The following is a 26340-nucleotide window of genomic DNA, read 5'->3' on the forward strand; positions in this document are numbered from 1 at the left end:
AAATGGGATATCTGCATCATACCACCATCTAGCAATGTATTGAAAAGAAGATTCTTTGCATTGCTTTTTCCAATGCTCATCCAAAGTAGGTTGATGTTGAGTTAGACTTGGTTGGGAGGAAGTGGGATTAGCAGAGGCAGTGGTGGCAGAGGTTGAGAAATAAATTTGGATGTGCATCCTCTTTTTTCCTTTAGATTGTTGGCCTTGATGATAAGACCCAAGAGCAGCAGGAAAATAGTGAAAGGGGTCATTGGTGGAAGGGATAGAAGAGGAGTCTTGGATCTCAAAATCATCATACCCACCATCTTTTATGGCTTGTAAAATTTCCTTCTTCCTTGCAATTTCTTCTTGGATAGCCTTTTCCCTAGCCTTATTCTCCTCAAACTTCTCAAAATTGGCAAGGTATTTTTCCCTAACAATACCTATCACTTCCTTTTGTGCATCACACGACTTTACTTGGTTTCTTATCCCAGCCAAGTGTTTTTTCAACCTGCGAATACGCCCCCTTCCAATAGGTTTATTGCAAAATTTGCATATCATTTTTCCATCAATCACATCACAATGAGCCCATGCAGTGTCCTTGGCTTTTGGAGGGCTAGAAATATTTGAAATTTGCAAATGAAAGAAGTTTGCAAATTAAAAAATAAATTGCAGCTAAGTAAAATGGAAAACCTAAGATAAATTTTCGAAAAAAATGGGGCATATTTAGCCTACAAAATTTGAAACTTGAAAAATAACAGTTGAATTTGAAATTTGATAGCATAGAAGTTAGAACACATAAAAAAATTAAATACATGGATATCAATGAAATATGAATTTTTTCAAGTGAAAATCCTTCCCTGGAAATGCAAACTAGCTCCCTTAGCCTCCTCTTGAAGATGCCAACTCCACTAACAACTCCAAACTAGCTCCAAAATAGCTCCAAGTCCAACTCCAAGCCTCCAAGATGACTACAACAACAAAAACTCAACACTCTCTAAGATCCCAATGAAGCTCACAGAAACTCCAAATGAGATGTGTGAGGTAAATGAGAGGGGACACTTCTTTTTATTGGCTTGAAGGGGTTGTTTTTGGAGGAAGACAACCCTTAGTTTCTCTCAAAGCCACCTCAAAAGCCACAAAAACCGTATTCAGTGGGTCCGCGGTTGGCCTGGTAGTGAACCGACCGATTTCATCATAAATTGGTCGGTTTATGCTTGGTTTGACCAAAAATCCGACGAGGAGGGTGAGCTAGCTGGGTTTTTCTATCGGTTCAGTGACCTTTGCCAATGAACTAGCCAGTTTGACTGGTTTATGGTTTGAGCGACCAGCTTGTAATATTATGAAATAAACGACTGTTCGAAAGAGGAGCTGAACAAATAATTGGACTGTGCAACGCATTATAGTTTGGAGGAGGTCACCCATATTTGGACTCTATGATATCTTACTTATTTGCTAGTATGGGTTTTGGTGAGGCAAGCCTAAGAAGGGATACCCCCCTCGTGCTATAAGAGAGCTAACCTAAAGTGAGAGAGGGTGTTGTTATAGTGACAATAGACAACCAGTTTTAGTTGCCCTAAGGTTATACTTGTGTTTAGGGTTTTACCACTTAAATTGTAGATTTGGGAGGTAACACAATGCATGTACATTGTGTTTGAATCAATTTGTGTGTAGTATGCAGAAATGCAATTCTTTCGCTGCTCATTCATGGTTCAATTTCATTTTTAATTCTTGGCCATTTATGGGTTTTAGAATTAGCCTTGTTTGTGTGGCTTTTCATTATAACTAACAAGGTTTGGATATGCAGCGAAATATTCAAAATATCTGAAATATGTAAATATCCATTATAGGACAAGTAATATATTTATATAAGAAATGTTGAATGACAAGAGATATGAGATATGAGATGATATCTTGATTACAAATGATGGCCCGCTTATATACCTAGGAAGGTGCCCCTTCATGAATGATCATGTCCTTTAAGGCATACCTCTTTAGTAACTAATGATTATTTAATTAATCATTATTATGATTATTATTATTATTGTATATATTATATCTATAACATTGCCTTCCTCTTTTGATCTAGCAAACTGTCGTGGATATTCCACTGGACAGTTCGTCACAATAGATCTGATAATATTATATTAAAAATCTGAGATTCTACACTATTATAGTTTCATTTAATTTCTAGATCTGTAGATTTTATTGTAATTAGTGCATGCATGCGAATATAAATTATGCAGAAAAGTAGAGAACAAATAAAACAAGCTCACACACACATAAGACACAAGATATGCTCTATGGGAAACCCTTTCGGGAGAAAACCCAGCTGGAAGGTGAGGTCGCTTCGCTCTCTTTCTCTGTCTGGAAATATGGTTGTAGATACAAAGAAGTAATGTTTGTGGCCCGTGGGCTGCTACAATGCACAGATCCTCTGTGTGCTCTACCTCCTATCTCTCCTAGCTATCTTTGCTCATCTATGGAACAAATGCTCTCGAAAGAATGGAATGCCTCTTCCTCCTAGTGGCCCTGTTATAACACGGCTCGATAGCCCACTAGTGGTTAAGTTTGACTACATCAACTCTTAACTAGAGTTACAAAATAGACTCTTCTAGAGTCTTCTACATCAAAAACACGTGGCTAGCTCCTTTTCCATGAATAATGGGGGTTGATGCGGTATCCTCCCGAACTATAGGTGTGAAAACAAGGTCAACTTTTGAGTGGCATAACTTTTGCATACAGACTCTGATTGCCCTTTTCCATGAATAATGGGGGTTGATGCGGTATCCTCCTGAACTATAGGTGTGAAAACAAGAAGGTCAACTTCTGAGTGGCATAACTTTTGCATACAGACTTCGTTTGACGTGATTATTGCGCCGTTGGAAAGCTTTCTATGTGTAGAATAGCATGAAAACCAAAGTTTTACCCCCAAAAAACGTCGTTTGATGCCTCAAAACTCTCCTGGAAGATTTCGCACCTCGTTTTGCCAAACTCGGTCCTGCTAGTAAAAACGGTCTCGTGAGCTAATTCCTCCACTTTTTCCTCTCCAAATACATCGAGATGGATGACAAACCATATAATGATCCAATTCGGATCACACCTCCCCATTTTGGGAGGCTTTTGGTCCCCAAAAGCTTTTACTAAATGAGGTGAGGAAATTTTTCCTTCACCTTCTCTCTGGTGTACCATTTAGCTTTGCCTGAAAGTTGTCCCTTCAACCCAATCTGCCAAAGGTCTTATTGCCCTTGTCTTGTAGTTTTGGACCTCTTTTGCAAAACTGTATCTTTTGTCAACTCTGCTTGAGTGTCTGATGCCAAATCTTCCATAGAAGGTAAGCCCTGTTCCTCTTGCTGATCTAGCTTGGAAGGATCATAGAGTTTCAAATTTTCCACATTTACAACTGAGTAAATGCACATATATGGTGGTAAACTGAGTCGATAGGCATTATCACCCACCTTTTCCAATATCTCAAAGGGACTGTATTTGAGAGCCTTGATTTTCTTACCAGGCCCCTGCAGCCTCTCCTTGTTCAACTGTAGCCATACTCTGTCTCCCACCTTGAATAATTTCTCTGTTCTGTGTTGATCATGTCTGGCCTTATACTTCTCTTGCGACTTCTGCAGTGTTTCCTATACCTGTATATGGATATGCATGATCTTCTCTATAAATTTTTCATCCCTCAAAGCATCTCTTGTAAGGTCTTCCTTCACTCCTCCTTGCTGCCCATATGCAATATCCAAAGGTGAAGGTGGCAAATATCCAAAACAAGTTTCAAATGGGGACTTTCCTATAGAAGTGTGGACCGCTCTGTTATAAGAATGTTGTATATATACTATATTTTCATCCCAGGTCTTTGGATGCTTCTAGTTGTAACCCCTCAGAAGCTGCACCAAAGTCCTGTTGACTACTTCTGTTTGCCCATCTGTCTATGGATGGAATGCTGTAGATCTCTTCAACTTCGTGTCCATCTTCTCCCACAATGTAGTCCAAAATGCACTGAGAAATCTTGTATCCTTGTTTGAAATGATGCTCCTTGGTATCCCAAAGTGTACCCAGACCTGTCCAAAGAACAAGTTTGTTGCTTCTTTTCCGCTGATGGTCTTTTTACAGGGCATCAGAACACACATCTTGCTGAACTTGTCAACTACCACGAACAGGTAGTCATGTCCCTTCCTGGTTGTCGGTAAACCTCCCACAAAGTCCATGGAAATTCTTTCCCAAGGACGAGTAGGTACAGGTAAGGGATGATACAGACCTTGTTTCTTGTTGCTAGGCTTGCTGGTACAACAAAGCATACATCCTCTTATGAACCTAGCTACTTGTTCTTGCATCTTGGGCCAATACACATACCTCTGCAAGTTAACCACAGTCTTCCCTACACAAAAGTGCCCTGCAACCTTGGAGGTGTGAGCCTCTCTAATCAACTACAAACGCTCACCTTTAGGAACACATAGCTTATCCAGCCTGTAGAGTAACCCATCCTGGAGATGGTAGTCAACAGTGCTGTCGCCATCGTGCACATGACTCTGACTCTGCAACTGCTGATACACCTCCTTGAAGTCTTCATCTTCTGAATATGCCTCTCTGTATGCATCATGGGTGAATGGCTCCATGTGCATAAGAGTCCCCAAAGCTGTAATCTTTGATGTGGGTGGCCTTGAAAGCATATCGGCCAACTTGTTTGTGTTGCCCTTCTTATACTTGATCACCAAATGAAACTGCTGTAAAAACCCCATCCCAGTGTTGCGGGGAAGCGCCCACCCCCGATCCCGCTCCCAATCCGCGCTCTGGGCGGGAACGACTCGGGAGCGGGTCGGGTGTGCGCTCCCTAAAAAAATTTTCACTCCCTGCGTTTTCGGGAGCATTTTTCCTTTTTTGCAATTTTTATTTTGTAGTAATGTTCGAAATGCAATTTTTTTTGGAAGAAACAAATAATTTTTGTAGGCCCTAGTATTGATATGCTATTCATGTTAATGTTAAATTCTTATTCATCCTTTTACTTAAATTTTTAACATTACCATGAAATGACTTAGGATGTTTGAGAGTGGTTCCGGCCTCATTGGATTTCATATGGAGAAAGTAGAATTTTAGATTTCATTCAAAATCCAGCAGACTTATTAGTTTTTCAGGATTTCAGGATTGGGGGATTGCAATGTTTCCATTGAATTTTGTCATGTATTAGGGTATGGAACTTGTATTTAATCAAGAGCACCAATCCCTCTATGTACCTTGATGTTAGTGACATTGGTTGTCGAACTCCTCTATCATGACCCTCCTAAAAATGTACGCATCACTCAAACAAAATCTTGACTTGACATGCTATGCTTTTTCTGTCTTATGTTAATGCTTAGACAGTGATATTAATGACAAAGATCCCTATATAGATACAGAGGTAATGACAAAGATACCTCCGGATGTTAATGCTTAGAGGGTGATATTAATGACAAAGATCCTGATTTTCCAACAAGACTAAAAAATTAGACATTTCTCGTGGTGGCAAGAGGCCCAAGCATAAGAAATAGATAATAGATTTACTTCTCTTTTCTAGTTTCTAGTAGCTTTTATAACTATTGACTCTTTCATATTTATTATGATATTTTTTTAAACAATATATGACAATTTAAGTTTGAAGTTGGCAATTATAACTCATTAGTAATGAATTATGAATATGATGCTTGATGAAAGTTGAAAGTTGTTTCATTTCATTTCAATTTATAACATTTCATTTCACGTTAGATGTTATTTGTTGTAATGGTTACACTTAGCTTACAAGTACAACTTTGGTGATCAATGATGATAAATGTTATATATTGAATTTTGAAAGCTTGAAACTTTAAGATTGATGAATCATGAGACTCAATATGTTATATGTTACTATGTTACTAACTTGTGGACGTGGTTGATGAAGATTATAACTTTTAGATGATTGTTGTTATATGGTTCAATCTATGTTTTTTTTATGTTTTTTATATCTAATTCATTATTCTACATGTTTTTGTTGACATATATGTATCAAAATATAAAATATAAAAAATATATATATTATATAAAAAACGCTCTGGGATTTGCTCCCAAACCGGGAGCTTCTGAAAATGTCGCTCTCGCTCTCGTTTTCGCTCCCGCTCCCAAGTAACATTGCCCCATCCACTTGTAATTCCTGGTCTATTGTAGCTTATTCTGGGCTTGCAAGTACTGTAATGGCTGGTGATCTATGTGGATTATTGTCTCCTTTCCCATCAGATAGTGCTTCCACTTCTTCACAACTTGCACCATGGCATAGAGCTCCTTATCGTAGGTAGGGTAGTTAAGAACTGCCCCATGAAATACTTCAGAATGGTAGCAAACGGGCCTTCCTCCTTGCATCAAGACAACTCCCATAGCATACCCACTCGCATCTGTCTCCACTTCAAAGGGCCGTTGCAAGTTTGGTAATGCTAGAACTGGTGCTTCACTGATCTTCTTCTTTAACTCATCGAAAGCCTTTTGCTGACCTTTTCCCCATTGGAAACTCTTGCCACTTGCTGTTATGGCATGGAGCGGTGCTGCTACCGCTGAAAACGAGGCTATGAATTTCCTTAGGTACTGTGCTGCTCTAATGAAACTCCTAACCTCAGTAACATTAGTAGGCACCATCCATTTCATGATGGCCTCCATCTTGGAAGGATTTATCTTCAATTCTCCTCCACCAATCACATATCCCAAATACACCAAGGACTGTTGTGCAAACTCGCACTTCTTGAGATTTGCTAGCAGCTAGTGCTTCTTCAATGTTTCTAGCACCTGCATCAAATGTGAAATATGCTCCTCCCAGGTAGCACTATATACCAGTATATCATCCAAATAGACAATAACAAATGAATATATAAAAGGGTGCAGTACATCATTCATTAATCTCATAAATGTAGCTGGTGCATTACATAGGCCAAATGGCATAACTAACCACTCATACAAACCTTGCCTAGTTTTGAAGACGGTCTTACATGTATCTTCGTCTTTGACTCGAACCTGGTGATATCCAAACTTCAAGTCCAGTGTGGTGAAATATTTTGCTTGCTGCAACTGATCTAGCAGATCGTCTATCCTGGGCAGGGGGGTATCTGTTCTTGAGTGTGATTTTATTCAACGCTCTGTAATCTATACACATCCACCAAGTCCCATCCTTCTTTGGCACAATGATGATGGGTGACCCACATGGTGATGTACTCGGTTGAATGACACCCTGTTCCAATAGCTGCTACAACTGTTTCTTCACCTCACTTGCTTCTATAACAGACTGCCTGTACAACCCAATATTTGGCAATGGGGAGTCTGGCAATAGCTGGATCTCATGCTCCACTTCTCTCTTAGGGGGTAACCCTTTAGGCTCTCAGAACACATCCTTGTATGCCTGTAACAACTCCTCCAATTGTTGTTTTTGTTTCTTAGTACACCCCTCTAAGGATGCCTTGCCTCTTATTGACTCCTCTACAGACTGATTTTCTCTTAAAAACAATAAAACATACTTCTTGCTAGAATTGATCAATTTCTTGGCTTGGTTGGCACTTACCAGTGAAATTTTCGACTTGCCTTTGTGTGCGTTGATGATGAATGATTTTCCATCCTTGATGAGCCGATACTAGTTAGCTCTCCTCATGAATATTGCATCACGCATGTACATGTATGGACTCCCAAACATGACTCCAAGTCCACATACATAAAGGGGAACCACATCCAAATCTACTTCATCAATAAAATCAACACTGATGGAAAATCTAGTTTTACACATTTTTGTTACCTTCAGCTCTGCATCCTTATGTACCCATCCAAGTAGATATGGGTTTGGATGATCATGAACTTCCAAACCCAACTTCTTGACCAGATCTGCTACAATGATATCTGCCTACGATCCTGAGTCAAACAGAGCATCAATCTTCGTCTTCTTGACTTGTATCTTTACATCGAAGAGTTTGGTCATTTCTTTCTCTTCCTGTTGTTGAAGGCTACTCAGATTCACCTCCTTCTGCACTGACGTACAGACGATCTTCTCATCCACGTCTGAGATGCTTTCAACTTGGCTTCTCGAATTAGTGGCCATGAGATTCTTCTTCTGATTATCTTTCTTCTTGTTCTTCGGGTTTAGCTTTCGATGCAACTTCCAACACTTCTCCTCTGTATGGCCATCAATGTTGCAGTGGTTGCTAGGATCTTTGCATTGGTGTGTTGTGGCTGTTGTCTTTTCATCTTTTTCCCTTTTCGCTTCTTCTCCCCATCCTTAGAAGCATTTTGTTGCTCCTTTTGCTTCGATCCACTTGATTGTGCTCTTTTTTGGCCTATGTTCTCTAGGTACTGTGCTTGTACACAAGCCTCGTCTACCGTTTTGGGCTTGAACAACATCGCTTGTTCACGCAGATGGTGGTGCAGACCCCCAAAATACTTGAGGAGTACATTTGGGTTCTTTGGAGAGATTCCAAACATTATAGTCATCTTTCTGATTTTTGTAGTGTACTCTTGCATGCTTTGGCCTGGCTTTTGCCTGAAGTAATGCCACCGGATCCATTGGTCTTCCACGTACCCAATTGGATAAAACTATGACTTAATGAGGGTTTTGAAATCCTCCCACTTAGTCACTGGAGGTTCCCCCTCCAACCTTAGGGTTTCTGTGTGGCTCTCCCACCAAGTCAGTGCATGGCCCTCCAATTTCAGCCGCGCGAATGAGATCTTCTACCCTTCCTTGATCTGATGGAAACTGAAATAAACTTCCAATTGTTGCAACCAGTGGTTCAGCTTCATGGCATCGATCTCGCTGTGATATGGCTTGACATCAACTTTTGCTTCCACTTTAAACAGGGATTGGTTCACGACACTCGAACTAGGTTGATCTTTTCCGGGTTCTTTCTTCGGTTGGTTATCTGCGTCTTCCCAATCTCCTGATCCCCCTTCTGATTTGTCCTCTATGAGCCACGAAAACCTCACCTTTGCAGGATCACGAGATTCGTTTACAGATTCGTCACCCATGATTAGGGTTTTACGATTTTCGGTCTCGCTTATCTAGATCCTTGCAATCTCCACAAAATACCCAAAAAAACCTGCTTTCATACCAAATGATCTAGCAAACTGCGGTGGATATTCCACTCGACAATTCGTCACAACAAATCTGATAATATTATATTAAAAATTTGAGATTCTACACTATTACAGTTTCATTTAATTTCTAGATCTATAGATTTTACTGTAATTAGTGCATGCATGCAAATATAAATTATGCATAAAAGTAGAGAACGAATAAAACAAGCTCACACACACATAAGACATAAGATATGCTCTCTGGGAAACCTTTTTGGGAGAAAACCCAGCTGGAAGGTGAGGTCGCTTCACTCTCTTTCTCTGCCTGGAAATATTGCTGCAGATACAAAGAAGTAATGTATGTGGCCCGTGGGCTCCTATAGTGCACAAATCCTCTGTGTGTGCTCTACCTCTTATCTCTCCTGGCTATCTTTGCTCATCTATGGAACAAATGCTCTTGAAAGAATGGAATGCCTCTTCTTCCTAGTGGCTCCGTTATAACACAGCCTGATAGCCTACTAGTAGTTAAGTTGACTACATCAACTCTTAACTAGAGTTACAAAATAGACTCTTCTAGAGTCTTCTACATCAAAAACACGTGGCTAGCCCCTTTTCCATGAATAATGGGGGCTGATGTGGCATCCTCCCAAACTATAGGTCTGAAAACAGGAAGGTCAAATTTTGAGTGGCATAACTTTTGCATACAGACTCCAATTGACGCGATTCTTGCGCCGTTGGAAAGCTTTCTCTGTGTAGAATAGCATGAAAAGGTGTGGCGCTTAAGCGACAAAATTTTACCACCAAAAAACGTCGTTTGATGCCTCAAAACGCTCTCAGAAGGTTTCGGACCCTGTTTTGCCAAACTGGGTCCCGCCAGTAAAAATGGTCACTTGAGCTGGTTCCTCCACTTTTTCCACTTCAAATACATCGAGATGGATGAAAAACCATATAATGATCCAATTCGGATCATCTTTAGAAAAGATTTGTTCTCAAAGCTTATCGCTGACAAGGCATGTTATTTGTTTCTTTGTCTTGTAATCTATTCACATTTTTTCATATTTCTTCGAGTTGTCATCTTTGATGATACAAGATGGTAGGATCCTTTGAGTGATAAACAAAATTGTCAAATTGAGAAGGGATCTGCCCATCGTAAATCAATATTCTGTGGAATCTTGCAGTTAATGGATATTTTAGATGAATTTTTATTATAAGACTGAATTGTGGTGACATCGACATTCTTTGGAATATAAGTCACTTGTCTCTGGTCTGAGTGATATGGATTTGTAGATTGGTTGAGATGTCTGCTTTTATGATTTGGGTGTAGATAAGGAGTTCTTGTGATCTGATTTCCCCTTATCTTGTTTGTGTCGATTTCTTGATTTACTTGATGTATTTGATTTCCTTTAGGTATGGAAGTCGCTAGGTTAATTGCTGGATCTTCACTTGAAATCTCCATCGTTTAAACTTTGAACTGTAACATGTGAATATGTTTTACTTCCATTGGTTTGTCATCATCTTGAGTTGTGATATTGACTGGATCGATATTCGTTCCTTTTTCTTCAACTTGGATTGTTACGTCTAAAGACTTTGATGCTTCTTTTATGATAAGTTCTTCTAGTTTGTTTGTCAATGATTTCTTATCATTTTTAAGTTTCTTAATTTGAGTAGACTTTGATTATGATTTCTGAGACATAAGATTTCTTCAGTTTCTGATTCATTATCCTTATTTTCAGTGTTTTGACGTTCAACCTTTTTATCTTTTAAACCTCTGATTTGTTCTAATAACATTTGATTAAGGTCTTTTAGGTGCAAATTTTCTTCTTCCTTCTCTGATAGATTCTCGTTGTATTTTTTTTTGAGACATTTCTTTTCTTGTTCAAGTTTTTTCTTTATAGCTTTGACCTTCTTGACCTATGCAAGTAGTTTCTGACTGTGATCTTTTAAGTGAGAAATTTCTTCATTTTTATTAGAGATGACTTCTTCAACCTCTTTCTGCTTCTTTGATATTGTTTTTTGATCCTCTTGAATCATTTGTTTCAAAATATCCTTAAAATATTCTAATAAAGACATTATCGATTTTGACATCATTGTCACGTCCCAGAGTGTGATCATCTTCTTCTTATAAGGAAACATCAATACTTTTTTCTCCATATTTAACATGAACGTACCCAATTCTTTAAACCAAGGTAGACTGATAATTATGTCAATCTTTTTGTTAAACCTAGTTACAACAGTGAATTAAGATATGTACTCATAATGATCAAATGTCACTTGTAAATCATTAGTTTCATGCTCTTTCGCACCAAATATATATATATATCACGTATATTTGGCTTTGAAATTGTTAGCTAATTCGCCATATTAATATTTATGCAATTTTCCTCGTCACTTGTGTTGATAACAATATTAATCTCTTTCCCTTGAATACTCCCTTTTAATGTAAATAATTTGTGATTTGTAATTGAAAGACACTTATAGGAAAATCTTCCTTCATTTTCAAATTATAATCCATTCTTTTTTCTTTAGAGATTGACCACATTTTGTATTCATCGTTAATTTTGTCAAACAATACTTTGACCAAGGAGTTTATATTCTTCGTATAAGAGACCTTCTCCAAAATATAATAAAGTCTCTTTTTAGCATAACTATTTTATAAAAATGTTTAATTACTTTTTTCCCATTCAATACTAATAAAGATTTAGTTCTATGACTTAAAAAAAAAACCTTCCCTAAGCAAACGTGGTAATATAATAATATATTTCTTTTGGATAATCCTTATACTAAACATAATATTAAGTATCCTTTTTACTTTTGAGTTGAAGTTGGATTATCTCTATATGTTTTTTAATATAAAATACTCTCCTAGAATATCTATATATATATATATATATATATATTTTAAATTTTTAGTTACTTTTAATAATACCCCTTGAAAAACCTTGAATTGGACCTCTGTCTGTCCAGGTGGTTGATTTAGATTAAGCATTTACTATCAATGGTTGTGTTATTTTCTAAATGGATGCGACTTTTAATTGTGTTGTTTTCTAGATGGATGCGACTTTTAATTATTCAAATGGTGGCGGATGGTTGTAATGACATCGTACAAATGCGTCGAGTGGTTCCAACTTCAAACGACCACAATCCAGTTCTATGAATGTAGTAGATAGCAACCTCAATTAATAATTTTGTTACTATGACAATATGAATGAATTATTTTTAAATTGTGAGTGTACAAAATCTACGGAATGGCAAGGTTATACAGGGGTGGTGTTCTGTACAGTGCGGCGACGATGGCAGTACAATGGGGCTTTGAGTGGGAAATGACCATGACAGGGTCACTGACAGGTGTTTGGCCAAATTGGTGGGAGGAACAAGGATGTTGGCAAGGACGATGGATTTTACATAGTTGTCGGGATGGTAATGCGACAATGGTAAGTCATCAATGTTTTTTTTTTGTTATTTATATATATATTTTAATGCAATCCCTTTTTTTGTATCCTAGAGGAACCCAACAGCTCGCCTGACACATAACTACTAGTAAACCTCTGGAGGTCTACGGCTTGTCATCCTCTCGGTAAACTGAGTTTCAAACAGGGGGATTTGAACCTTGGATCTCTCAGTTTTTATAGATTTCACATTACTTCGATCACCAATTGAGCTGCCCCCTAGGACTCTTTTTTCTTTTCTTTTATTTTAATTATCTTTTTTGATTTTTTTTAATATATACACAATTTTTTTTTTAAATATATTTTGGCCTTTTTAAAAATCTCTTTTTACATATTCTACATACATATAATATATATATATATATTTTTTTTTTAAATGGCCAAAGGCTTGACGGTGGAATTGAGAATCTCTAAATACTTGTCTGGCTAAAAAGCTTGAATTGAACGAAAACAAACTTGATGAAGAATGATGGCCAAAGGCCGGATCAAACTAGCTCTATGTAGCGATTGAGCAGTTAGAGGATCGAACCGCTCTGATACCAATGTAACGAACATGGTTAGTATAAGCAGTTGAATATTCAGAATATCTAAAATATGTAAATATTCATTATAGAACAAGTAATATATTTATATAAGAAATGTTGAATGTACAAGAGATATGAGATGATATCTTGATTACAAATGAGGGCTCGCTTATATACCTAGGCAGTTGCCCCTTTATGAACGATCATGTCCTTTAAAACATGCCTCTTCAATAGCTAATGATTATTTAATTAAAAATTATTATTTATATTATTTTTTTTATAATATATTCATAACATTCATATATCCCATTGCAAAGCTGGAATGCTATTCTTTACATAAATTGGTAAACTTCTTATATGCATGTCAAGAGATAGTTCTCATTGGCTACATAATTAGGATAATATTTTAGGAGAGTTTTGAGTTTTCAAAAAGCTCAATGAAGCTATCCAGGTTTAAATGGCACATTGATGTTTGGCATGTAAAAAATGAGCTATTTTTGGTTTGTGTTGTAACCTATTGTGCTTATGTGTATAGATACTCCATCTTAACTCTCTTAAAAATGTTGAATATGATGTGATGAAATTTTAAAAGTTGACTTTTCAATGGTTGAAGCACTAACATAGTTGATATTTTACTATAGGGGGCGAGGATTTTTGATACTTAACGATGTGTATGAGGTACAAATTTCTTTCACTAGTTGCTCATTTTGACCATGGATTTTTATTAACAGAATTTATAAACTTGATCTATAGCTATTCCGTGAACAATTTTCATTTAAGGCCAATTTAAAATAAATCTTTTTATGGGCTATTGTAAGTTTGCTAGGCTATCATTTAGCTTTCTTTAATAGTGTTGTTCTTTTTTGTACAAAGTTCTATATTGCAATGTTATTATTTTATACACCCATGTATCTTTAATGTTAAGGCTATTAATTTTAGATTAGATAGGTAGTTGGTAACTGCTAAGTTTCAACTAACTTACCAACATGCAAATGTATTCAAGGTTATTGCGAGGAGATCCCCTGATTATGCAATCCTTGTGATTTCCTCTTGGTAGTCCCAGTAAGAGACAAGGAATACCAAGGTATTCTATACCAAAGTTGTTAGACTCAAACTTGACAAATACTTGGCTGGCCTATGACCTAAAAAGAATCGACAAAACCTAGTTCAAGACTCGAGAAGACTTGGCAAATACAAAAAACTCAAAATATAGCAATTTTTGTGCAATTTTTTTTTCAAGTTATAAAACAGCAATATATGCACAAATTCAAAACATTATCTAATAAAATATGATATTACAACATTTGACACTTGATATTTGTTCACAAAACAGTAAACTGAAATAGGATTCCATGATCAAATTGACAAATAGTACCAAGTTCAACAATTATTAATAAACAATTAGCATAACAAAGGATGTAGAACTTAACCATTTAATATCTATGGCCACATTGAAGTAAGTGTTGGAAGTTACATTTAGAGTTAAATCCGAAGAACCACAAGAAGCATGACAAGAAGAAGAACATGCTAGCCATGAATTCACGTAACCTAGTAGAGAGTAGTTCAGATGTAGATTGAAAGATTGTCTACACTATGTAGAAGGAGGTGAACTTGAGTAGCCTTCATCTCAAGGAAGAGAAGGATATGGATAAACTCTTCCATATTAAGATTTATGTCAAGAAGACCAAAGTGGATGCTCTATTTGATTCTGGTTCATAGGCCAACTTCATAGTAGAAGATCTCGTTAGCAAGCTTCGATTGGAAGTTCATGACCATCCTCTCCTATATCCTTTGGGATGGTAAATAAAGATGTAGAGTTCAGTGTCAGCATGAGCTTTGGTAGGTTGGGTAAAAATGACAGCTTACAGGCAAGGCCAAAGGGTACTCTAGGGGGAAGATAGAAGAAGAATTTATTCAGTTCTTTAAGTAAAAGCTTTTTGGGACCAAAAACCTTCCTAAATGGGGAGATATGATTTGGAATGTATCATTATATAATTTGTCGTCTATTTTGGTACTTTACGGGTGGAAAAATTGGAGCTATTGGCTTGTATGACCCATTTTAGGAGTAGGTCATGCTTTGGTGATTTGGGGTTCAGAAACTTTTAGAACCTATTTGAGGCCTGCTGCCCACAAAATGTGGGTAATCCCATAGGAGAAATTTATTTCCCTACTTTGGTAGCTGTTGCTGCCTAATCCACACCTTTGGGTTACGTGGGAAAGTCTCGAGTTGAGGAGCTGTCACTCAAATCTCAACTCCTTCGTCTAGGCTAAATCCTAGCGAAGCCAAGGGTTTAGTCCCTAAAAACAACTAAGGCTGACTATGCTATAGTTAATAAGAAATGTTCTAGGAGTTAAATGTATTACACAAGAGTACATTCATCATCAACTTGCAATAAGAAAGATAGGTAAGCAAATAATCACATTCACCATCAATATACAAGATGAGCAAATAATCAAATGACAGAAATGAATAATGGTATAGACCAATGCCAAAAAGTATATTGTTGATGCTTGTAAATGAAATGCCAAAAGTAAACGATTATTGCTTGAAAGTAAATCTAGGAATTAAATGTAACCCAGGTGTCGTACACTGCAGAAATGTTGTGGAGAGTTCTCTTGGTAAATTTTATTAAATTTGATTTCACTTGGATTTAGATTTATTGGTTAAGTGAGTGCACAATGGAGATGGGTATATGACCCGTGTGGTTGCGAGAAAATAAAACTAATCTAAGGTGTGTTTCCTCTTTGATCTTTATCCTTTGAATGAGGTAGAGAGAGTTGCAAGGAGATCCAACAATAGGAGAAACTAGCTCCTATCCTGATTTCACAAGTCAACCTTTACTTTTCCCCAAACTCACAATAAAGATAAAAGTGGTTTTCCCTAGTTAAACTAAATCAACCAACAAGCCCTCTTTGATCATGCACAAGGATCAAGCTAGGCTTGCAATGGCGGAGAGCATAATGGAGCTTGAAGGGGTTTGTTACTTTTGCAAAATTGAAATCTAAACTAAAGCATAAAATGAAATTTAATCTATGAAAATGAAATCTACTCTAATGTTTTGTGGTGTTAAGTTAATTTTAATCCCTATAGAAGCACGCCATGAAAATGAGACACAAGACACAAGAGTCCCCCATTGGGTAGGGGGATTTGGGATGCCTAGGAGACTCTCCTAACTCCCTCAAATATTACAATGATTACTTTGTAGTGATGGGATCCCTTGTGAATAAATGGAAATCTTGATTTTTATGTTGTTTTACAAAGTATATGGTTATGGGTCTCCTTTAGGCGCTTTGGATCATCAAATTTAGTGAAAATTAGCACTTCCCCTTGTACTTTCATGGACCTGAAAAAGGCCAGCAAGCAAACCCAAGTGAAAGATGCCTAAAATCACTTTGGAACACATGCAATTGTTAGTACTAAAAGGTCAAAAAATTCTAAGTAAAAATCTAGACTAATAAAGGGAAATTCGGCTTCCTACTCTAAAACAACCAAGAAAAGCTAAGTTAAATCAACCTTTCTTGGCTATTTTTACTGCTGTTATAACAACAACAAAACAAGCCTTCAAAATGCTAGATTTTACAATTGAAGTCTACAAAATCAAACCGAGAGTTTGAGATATTTTTTTTATAGAATATATGTGAAGAAGAAGAAGAGAGAAAGGGGTCTTCAAGACATCTAGAGACACTTGGTGCTAGGTGGGAATTCACTTCTTATGTGTTTGAGGATGGGTACTCCAATTGAGGAGGATTCCAACCTTCAAAGCTTGAGGCACCTATGAAACTTAGGATCTTTCCAAGAGATTAGTGATCATAGGTGTAGCTTGCAATTGAAAAATGAATAAACATGACATTCAACCAAGAAAAACATGTAAATTTCAATTCCAATAATACAAACTATCAAGAGGGAAAACAAACAACCAAGATTGTTTGTCCTCTCCTTTGGGAAACAATGCCCCTATCAAGGCCTATAACAACAAATTCAAAGCAAATGCAATACAAAACAAAGTATACCTTCAATGAGATTCCAAGAACCACACAAAATTAGCACACCGTTAGCCTCCAAAGCCTTCTTTTATTAACAAAATGGTAGAACAATACAATAGCAACAATTCCCAAAGAGCTCCCGCTCTCTAACACTAGCTTACAATGGGGGGTGTTGTTGCACAAACTAGCAGGCCTAGTAAATAGGAAAAAACAAGAGGGCACAACAACACCTTGGAATAGAGGCCCACTGTCACCACAACAAGTCCCCTTATATTCTTGTATTTTCATTGATGAGAGGAGTCCCAATATGGCTCACTTGTGATAGATATGTGTCTATAATAGGCTCGAAGTGAGAGAAGGTCGCTCATTCAATGGAAAGTTTCGATGAAGTGTGAGCTTTGGGAGAAGCTTGTAAGACTTTCCACGAAAATCCCCTTGACAGGAAGGCTACACAAGACCTAGGTTTGAGATTATTTAGCAAGATGTGAGTTCATCCAACATCAAGGTAGACAAGAGAAAAGGCTATGAATGATATACTTCAACAAGTACTAAAGCACAAGCCTTGAAGAAATCCCCAAGTTGAAGGATTAGCTTCTAGGGTTCCCACTTGGTGTGAAGGCTAGGGCATCAATTTTGTGGAGATTCCATCATCAGAATTCTTTCAAAACTTGAGGATGCCTAGAGGAGACACTAAAGAAGAATCTTATCCTAATGAAATTCAAAATTTTCTCCTCTATTGCAATTTGCACCAAGCCCTAGGGAGGCCTCCTTATCCTTAAAGGGATGAAGAAAAAGGTGAAAAGAAGAATGATTTATTAATTTGAGAGTCCCTAGATTTAAGGCAAGTGCCTGGAAATTGGGAGAATTGGAGTCAAATAATGTTTCAATTTTGGCAACTAGCTCTTCAAGGAGACCTTTTATCGCTCAAACTAGCAAGGGGGTCCTAGAGGGGCACTTGCTAGGTCAAGAGCAACAATGAAGCTAAAGCCCACTGTCACCACAACCAAAGCTTCCTACTCTTTACGAACTTTCACTGATGGGAGGAGACTTGATATATAGAGAATCACTTATAAAGGATAGATCAACTAAGATGGGTGTGAAGTGATCTCGGGGACCCTTTCCTAGGGGAGGCTCAAGAATGGGACTTGCTTGCTTCTTAAGCAAGGTACAAGGCTTTCTAGGAGAAGGGGATGAGGATTTAAGGGCTAGGTTTAAGGAGTGTGAATTGTAAAGGAGCTTCCAAAACCCTAAAATCCTTGTTGAACTTGGTTTCCCAAGTGGTTTTTGAAGAGTTGACTTTTTAAGGTATGGGACCACACAGGACCAAGTGGACCCAAGTTAGGTCAAGAGGAAGGATTCTAGCAACCAATGATAGATTTGACCTAAACAAGGAGGAGAAGGGGATCAAAGAAGTGATTTTCACTCAAAGGTGCAAAATGATCCCTATGAGGAACTAGCCTAGGGAAACTTAGGGCAAAAACCAATCTCGAGGCTAGGGCTTGGGATATCTCACAACCCCATTGTCGGAATTTCCTCAAATTTGGAGGAGGCCTAGGAGAGACACCAACGCAGTTGAGGCCAAGAGATCAAAGTTTTTTTATGGGTGGTTTGTCGAGAAAATGATGCCCTAGGCACCCTAATATGGCTAGACCTAGAGTAAAGAATGAGAGGTGAAGAAAAATGTTTCCTTAGGTGATCACCTTATGGTAGACTAGTGCCTAATCCTTTGGGGAGATTGGAGTCAAGAAGAATATGAAGATAGACTTCTTTTTTTGGTCAAGGAGGCTCTAAGATCAACTTTGCTTGTCATTAGGGCAAAGGAGAGTGACCTTAAAATCCTTTATACTTCGTTTTGCAAGGTGAAGTGGCTTGTCAAGATAAATTCAATCATAGAATTATCCCTAGGAGAATTCGTTCAACATACATGGCCCATACATAGAGATATGCTATATAGAAACATAATACCACAATTTCACAGTAAATGCATGCAACAACCAGCCATAGAATAGCGAAAATCTCATCATCAATGTATGTGGCAAAGTAAAAGGATAAATAACATTAAATTTGTACTTACATGTAAGATCATATATCCAACCACCAATATACTTGCCAATCAAGAAGCTCCAAGATAAAAAAAGACAATCCATACATCGAAATTCATCCATGCTCCAAAATTTCATCCACCAAGAAGGAATAACGAAAATCTCAAGAGAGATACAAGTCCAAACCAAGTGATGATAAGAAATGAACTCTCATCATTTGTATTCATACACTTCTAAGGAGTTCGATTTAACTATTTGAGCCTACATTAGCCCCTAAAATAACAATAATGTGCAAATAACTAACTTTTGGTGATAAGCCCACCAAACTAGCCCATAAACAAAATAACAAGCCTCTCAAGAGGTCGAATGATCAATAATACATATTCTTGGGCTCTCTAAGAAGCCTGATGAAGTCCATAAGTGCCATAATGATGAATAGGACTTCCAAAAATAATGGACAAGGGGTTGGGCCCTTGTTCTCCACATAATAAACTTGTGGTTCTCCCAATGGGTGTGAGGGCACACAAATGATCTCATGGGTCTCCAAGTAAGTTGAAGATGCTTGTAGACCATTTGTAAGGGCTCAGATGATGGTGTAAGTGATACCACATCAGCATATAAGTCCTGGGCCATTTGCCAAGTGCATGGTACAACTGTGGGGCTAGCTGGGCAAAGGTGAACTAGGTGCATCTTGTGAAAATTCCAAACTGGAACCCTATTGCAGCAACTAGAAATTATTCTCTTAATTGTTAATTTTATTTAACAATTTGTTTGCGGTTTGTTACGACAAATACTGAATAAATCACACTGCAACCTTGACAAATAAAATACCGTGGAAGACGATAAAACACTGGAAGCTGAGAAATGCTAGCACACACATAAAAATAACTCAATTATTTTTGGACAAAAGTCCTCAGAAAAACCGAAATTGGGAAAATCAGTGTAGCAACTGAGGGTTTTAATATTATGCAGCAGTGAGAAAATCTGAGTACAATTGGATGCCGAAATTTGGCAATCCTACAGAGAAAAATATTGGTAAAAATCTAGTGAGGAATTTTCCTCACCCCACAGGCAAACTTCTGGCACGACTTGCCTTCAGAAATTCAGCCCTCTGACCCTTTGCGTCAGCCTACTGGACGTCTAGCCTCAGACTGGTTTTTGATGAAGTCATTCTACTTTCTGAGAACTGGAAAGATGCTTCTCCGACACTCTAGGACTCCTTCCCGGCCTCTAGAACTGAAGACGTCTCTCCCTTTTTGCAAATTGAACTTGCCTCTAGAGGCTGTTGCATTGCCCCAGCGTTAACCTCTCTGTGGCTCTTCTGCCTCTCCACAAATGCACTCGCTGGATCTAGAATGCCTCCTCCAACGTCTCTGTCTTTGCCCCTCTCTCACTGCTTTGATCTCTAGCTCTCTCTCCAGCAACTAACTGCTGCTACTCTCGAAATCGATCTGCCAAGAAATCGAACTACTCAAGTGTGTTCTCCGTCATCACATCGACCTCCTCTTATAATCCTCTGTTGGAGCACCAACGACCAAGATTAAAACTTAATCAATGGCTAGGATCATCTCTGGATCGATCCGTGTGAGTTTCTAGATGATTTTTGCTTTGACTTAATTAATACTGATTAATTACCATATTCCCTAAGTTTAGACAGGTTATATTTAAAAATTGGTTAATAATCTAATCAAGTCATTTCTGCGTAGAATTTCCAGAAACGATTTTTGGGTTTTGGAGATCTCATGTATTCTAGCCTCTCCACCAATTTTCGTGGCTAGAACACATCCTATGCTACAAAAACTAACACTCCCTCTTAGCGAGGAATGTGTTCTAGTGCTGCACTTCCTGCCACAACACCGTGTCTCTACATCATCCCTTGTTACACTGCTGATGTTTGGCCATACCGCCCACCAACCACTGTGAAACTTTGATATAAGTTGCATTTGTGTTGTTGTTGACACTGCCATACTGCTGCCAACACTACATCTACACTACAACTTCTTTTCATCTGTTGCTGCTGCAACTGAAAAGCATCTAAAATACTGAATCAATTGTGATCAGTATAATGCATCTGTCACCCGAGTCTCTGGCTACTGCTAGTATCTGCACTGTCACTGAAGAATCTGTGCTGCTGCTGACTTTGCACTGTGCCAACTGCATTGCTGCCAACTTTGCACTGCGCTTCCCAACATCTGACTGCTACTAGTCTCTGCATTTGCCACTTTGGCATCTGACTGCATCAACTGTCACTGATCCATCCTGCCACCGAATACTGTGGGTTCTCGTAGCAAGGTATTGATCCATGAGGTGGACTCCTCAAGGACCCTGCCCAACCTCTGTAGCTCTCTAGGGCTACAATTCCAAGTCACCCCACCTCACCCTTGGAGGTATATCGACGAACATAGCGAAGTCTTCCTCCAGCCTGGAGGAAAGCCTATCAATCTCCATTGAAGATTCCTGCTGGTCGTCCTTCTCCTCCTTGTCCTTCTCCCTGAGAGGACACTAGGTACTGTAGTGATCGAGCTCATCACACCTGAAGCTGTTGACCTTCGACGAGTCCTTCTTCTTTCTCTGCTTCCCCTGTCCTTGATTGGGACCCTCTGATGCGAGGGCCACATTCTCCTCCTCCTTCACTTGCTTTGATCAACTGCTACTTCCACTGATGGAGCTCTTTAGAAGAGCTTGCCTCAATTCCTGCTACTGTAAGTTAGCCCACATTCCGTCCCATTCTGGTAACTTGTCTCTGCCCAATATGCTTTGGACAAAGACTTGCCAGTCCTCGAAGGCAATATTGAGTGCCAATCTCACAAGCTCTATGGGTTGAGGCGCTGCCCCAACAGTTGAAAATTGGTCCCAGACCTCCTGAATCTTAATGAGGAAGGGGTCTATGCCTTCCCCTTTTTGCATCCGGATGTGCCTTAGCTTCTCCTCGAGGTACATCTTCTGCTGCTCGGAATTACCCTGATATAACGTGGCGAGAACATCCCACATATGTTTGGCAGTATATTTGCCAGCTATATGCGAGACTATATGATCCCGGACTCTGTTTAGGATACACTGCTTCGCCCATGCCATCTCCTTGTGCTCTTTCAGCTGATCCGCATCCGTGGGAACTACTACCACCGCATCAATATAGGCTTTCAAGCCATATTCATCTAGAAAGAAGCACATCCTTGCCTTGCAGATGATGTAGTTGGAAGCTCCATCCAACCTGTCCTGATCATGAAGCCCAGCGGTGGCCATCTCAACGATCTGTCGAAAACCTCCTCTTTCCTTCTGCTCGGTTGTTGCTCTGCTACTTGCACTCCCTTTTGGAGTGAGAAGATATGCTCACAACTACTGTCGATCTGCAAGGAAAATCGAACTTCTTGAGACTAGAAGTTCCCTGAGGAAAATTTTCCCTCTGTGTGTGCTCTTCTCTCTTCCACCCCGACGCTGGCTCTGCTCTAGCGAACTGCTGCAAAAACCTTTGCGTCTAGCTAGATATCTGCCCAATGAAGTACTAACCTGCTCCCTCTGCCTCTGTAATCACTCGATCTGGAAGGATCGAATTTTTCTGCACCTCTTAAAAAAATCGAACTTTCCTCAAGCAACTCGGCCTCTTGGCAAAATATTGCGTTGCCCTTGGGAATTTCGGCCTGCTGCCCTTGTTGAGTAGCGAAATTCCTTTCCTTTGTTTTTCTGAGCTCTACAGCTGATTAACTGCGCTCTGATACCATGTGAAAGTTCCAAATTGGAACCCTATTGTAACAACTGGAAATTATTCTCCGAATTGTTAATTTTATTTAACAATTTATTTGATGTTTGCTACGACAAATAATGAATAAATCGCACTGCAACCTTCACAAATAAAATACTGCAGAAGAAAATAAAACACTGGAAGCTGAGAAACGCTAGCACACACACATAAAAAAAACACAATTATTTTTGGACAAAAGTCCTCGGAAAAACCTAACTTGGGAAAACCGGTGCAGCAGTTGAGGGTTTTAATATTATGCAACAGTGAGAAAACCTGAGTACAATTGGATGCCGAAATGTGGCAATCCTACAAAGAAAAATACTGGCAAAAATCTAGTGAGGAATTTCCCTAACCCCACAGGCAAACTCCTGGAATGACTTGCCTTCAGAAATTCGGCCCTCTGACCCTCTGCATCAGCCTCTGCGCTGCTCTGCGCAGTCTACTGGACGTATAGCCTTAGACGGGTTTCTAATGAAGTCGTTCTGGCTTTTGTTGACTGGAAAGGTGCTTCTTCAACAATGTGGGACTCCTTCCCGGCCTCTTGAACTGAAGACGTCTCTCCTTTTCTGCAAATCGAACTTGCCTCTCGACGCTGCTACGCTGCCCTTGTGTCAACCTCTCTGTGGCTCTTCTGCCTTTCTGCAAATGCACTCGCTGGATCTGGAATGCCTCCTCCAGCCTCACTATCTCTGCCCCTCTCTCACTGCTTCGATCTCTAGCTCTCTCTTTGGCAACTGACTGCTACTACTCTCGGAATCTATCTGCCAAGAAATCGAACTGCTGAAATGTGTTCTCCATCACCACATCAACCTCCTCTTGTAATCCTCTGTTGGAGCACCAACGACCAAGATTAAGACTTAATCAATGGCTACGATCATCTCTGGATTGATCCATGTGAGTTTCTAAATGATTCTCGCCTTGACTTAATTAATATTGATTAATTAACCATATTCCCTAAGTTTAGACTTAGGAAATATTTAAAACTGGTTAATAATCTAATTAAATCATTTCTAGGCGGAATTTCCAGAAACGATTTCTGGGTTTTGGAGATCTCATGTATTCTAGCCGCTCCACCAAATTTCGTGGCTAGAATGCTGATTTGGGGTAGCACCAGATGTACTCTAGCCATTAAAATTTGTGGAGAGGCTAAGGCACATGAGATCTCCAAGACCCAGAAATGGTTTGGACAGATTGTACCTAGTTTGGGAGATATTAAAATAATTAATATTTTTAATGGAGTTCATAAGTGTAAACTTAGGAAAAATAAAATATTAATGGGTATTAATATAAAACTGGGTTAGAAGGTTCCAAAAGTCATGGATCAAACCAAATCTAATCTTAGCCGTTGATTAGAGATTTAATCTCGGCCGTTGATGGACCAACGAGAAAAGTATAAGAAGAAGCTTGAGGGTCAGTTGGAGAACACACTAGAGTGATCAGTCATTCATTTTGCTTGAGCGGGGTTGCTAAGCAAAGTTGAATTAGTGATCAACAACGAGGGGCAGTGAGTACGAGGCAGAGAAAATACTGAGAGACCAACGCAGAAGCAGAGAGAGCGAGAGCAACAGCCAATCCAGGCTACGCAGAGCCCAACATAGACAACGTAGAGGTTGCTGGAGTGATGTAGAGGGTCCCAGAGGCTGCGTAGTGCCTCAGAGGGTCCCGGGGTTGACATAGGTCAGCAGGAGGCTAACGCAGGTCAACAGGAGGTTGACGCAGAGGCTAGAAGGGCTAACACTGAGCTTCAGTTGTGCGGAGAGGGTTTCGTGGGATAGGTTTTCTGAATACTTGTTTCCGGATATTGAGGTATTGCTACCGTGTATTTTTCTCTGTCGGGTGAGCCGGTTAGGCACCCAGTTGTACTCAAATAGACTGCATAATAATATAACCCTCTGAATAACTTCACCGGTTTTCCCGTATTGGGTTTTTCCGGGGACATTTGTCCAAAAATAACGGTGTCACTTGTGTGCTTGTTTTCTTTAAGTTGATGATCTGTAGATGTTGTGACTATATTGTGTTTATTTCGGTATTTAAATGTATTAAATAACTTGTTTGAATTTAAACAAGTAGAAGAAATAAACTAGCAAAATACAGATTAATTTTCTAATGGATAGACTGAGAAAATTCAACATGGTATCAGAGCCAAGTTTCAGATCATAGGAGAACTGAAGGCATTAGGTGAGCAGAGAATTTGCAGCAGAATCAGTTGTCCCGAGTGACAATAGCTGATCCTTGCAGAAGCGATAGAGGAACGGTTGACACAGAGTGACTGTATCATCAGTCTGGGCTGGAGAGAGGTCAGCGCAGAGGCTGAGGAGGGTAGAGAGAGGCTCACGCAGAGGCTTGGAGCGCTGATGCAGTTCGCTGAGGGAGCTGTTTTGCTAGTGCTGGGATTGCGCAGAGCCAAGAGGCTCAATCCTTCAGTTGCTGGGGCGAAGGAAGTTGTGGGCAGTTTGCGGGAACGAAGTTGGTGAGGTACTGTGGTTAGAACAGTACCTAACAGGGCAAGACCAAGGTAGAGGGAGTTGCTGCCGAGGTGGATTTATAGCCAAGGAATCCGGATCAATGTTGCAGTTGCGCAAACGATCGGAGAGGAGCAACTTGGCAGTTGGCCGAAGGATTTCCAGGAGGAAAATCAGGACTCAGAGGGAGTCCAGAAGAGAACTTCCAGACAGGAAGTAGAGAGACTCGGAGGAGTCGAACTGAGAACTTCCAAACGGGAAGTAGAGAGACTCAACAGGAGTCGAACCAAGAAATTCCAGGCGGGAAGTAGAGAGACTCAGAGGAGTGGACAGAAGAGCAACGAGATGGTCGTGAATGGATTGAGAGATCAAGACAGGCTGGACGGAGCGTCTAACTTTGTGGTCTGGAAGGCCAGGATCTTGTCCATTCTAGGCAGACATCGTATCAAGGGCTTCGCCTTGAGAGTGATGGCTATCCCAGTTGACCCAGTAGCTAATGAAAGGTACGAGGAGGCAATGGTTAAGGCAAAGTGTATCATCCTTGATGGGGTCAAGGATCATGTGGTCCCACACAATGTTGCACGAAGCGGGGACGTTTTTTGGAAGCGGGGATGTGGAAGTGTCATTTCCCAAAAATCTAGGAAGCGAAGCGTCTACGGAAGCGTCTGCTATATATATATATTTATATTTTTTTGCATTTATACTCAAAACAAACATCCCAAATACCAAATTAATTGTAGAAGACATGAAAACATGCATATTTTTACATAAATCAAGATAGATATAACATCCATTGTACATTAATGATTAATTATTCGAGCATCAACCATTTAGATGCATCAACCATCTAGAATCTAGATTCTTCTCCTCTTATCTAGCCTTTGCCTCTACCTCGATTGTTTAGGGATATTAGTCAACATTGCCCAATTTTGATCAAACTACCTAATTCAAGACTTAAAATATGGTAGAAAAAGCTTAACATGCTTGATCGATGATTTTGACTTGATTGAAAGGTAATTTTTTGCTAAGGGCGTGCCGCGTGACAAAGGAGTTCAACAATTAACACCACCAACACTAGGGTACATATAGGGCTTGGTGCTCTTGATTAAATGCTAATCG

The 26340-nt window shown here is 39.2% G+C and overlaps 1 protein-coding gene across 1 annotated transcript in view; it reads left to right on the forward strand.

Annotated features, from left to right (window-relative positions):
- LOC149222796 (uncharacterized) overlaps positions 1-26340 on the forward strand; it is a 339999-nt gene that overhangs the window by 165554 nt on the left and 148105 nt on the right. The window contains exon 6 of the mRNA XM_089383170.1: positions 13636-13672. Within this exon, the coding sequence (XP_089239296.1) occupies positions 13636-13672 (37 nt within the window). The remainder of the gene's footprint in view (positions 1-13635; positions 13673-26340) is intronic.

The sequence above is a fragment of the Pinus tabuliformis genome, chromosome Q, assembly GCF_031772625.1.
Source record: "Pinus tabuliformis cultivar Carrire ecotype Pingquan chromosome Q, CPIR1, whole genome shotgun sequence".
Classification (NCBI taxonomy): Eukaryota; Viridiplantae; Streptophyta; class Pinopsida; order Pinales; family Pinaceae; genus Pinus; species Pinus tabuliformis.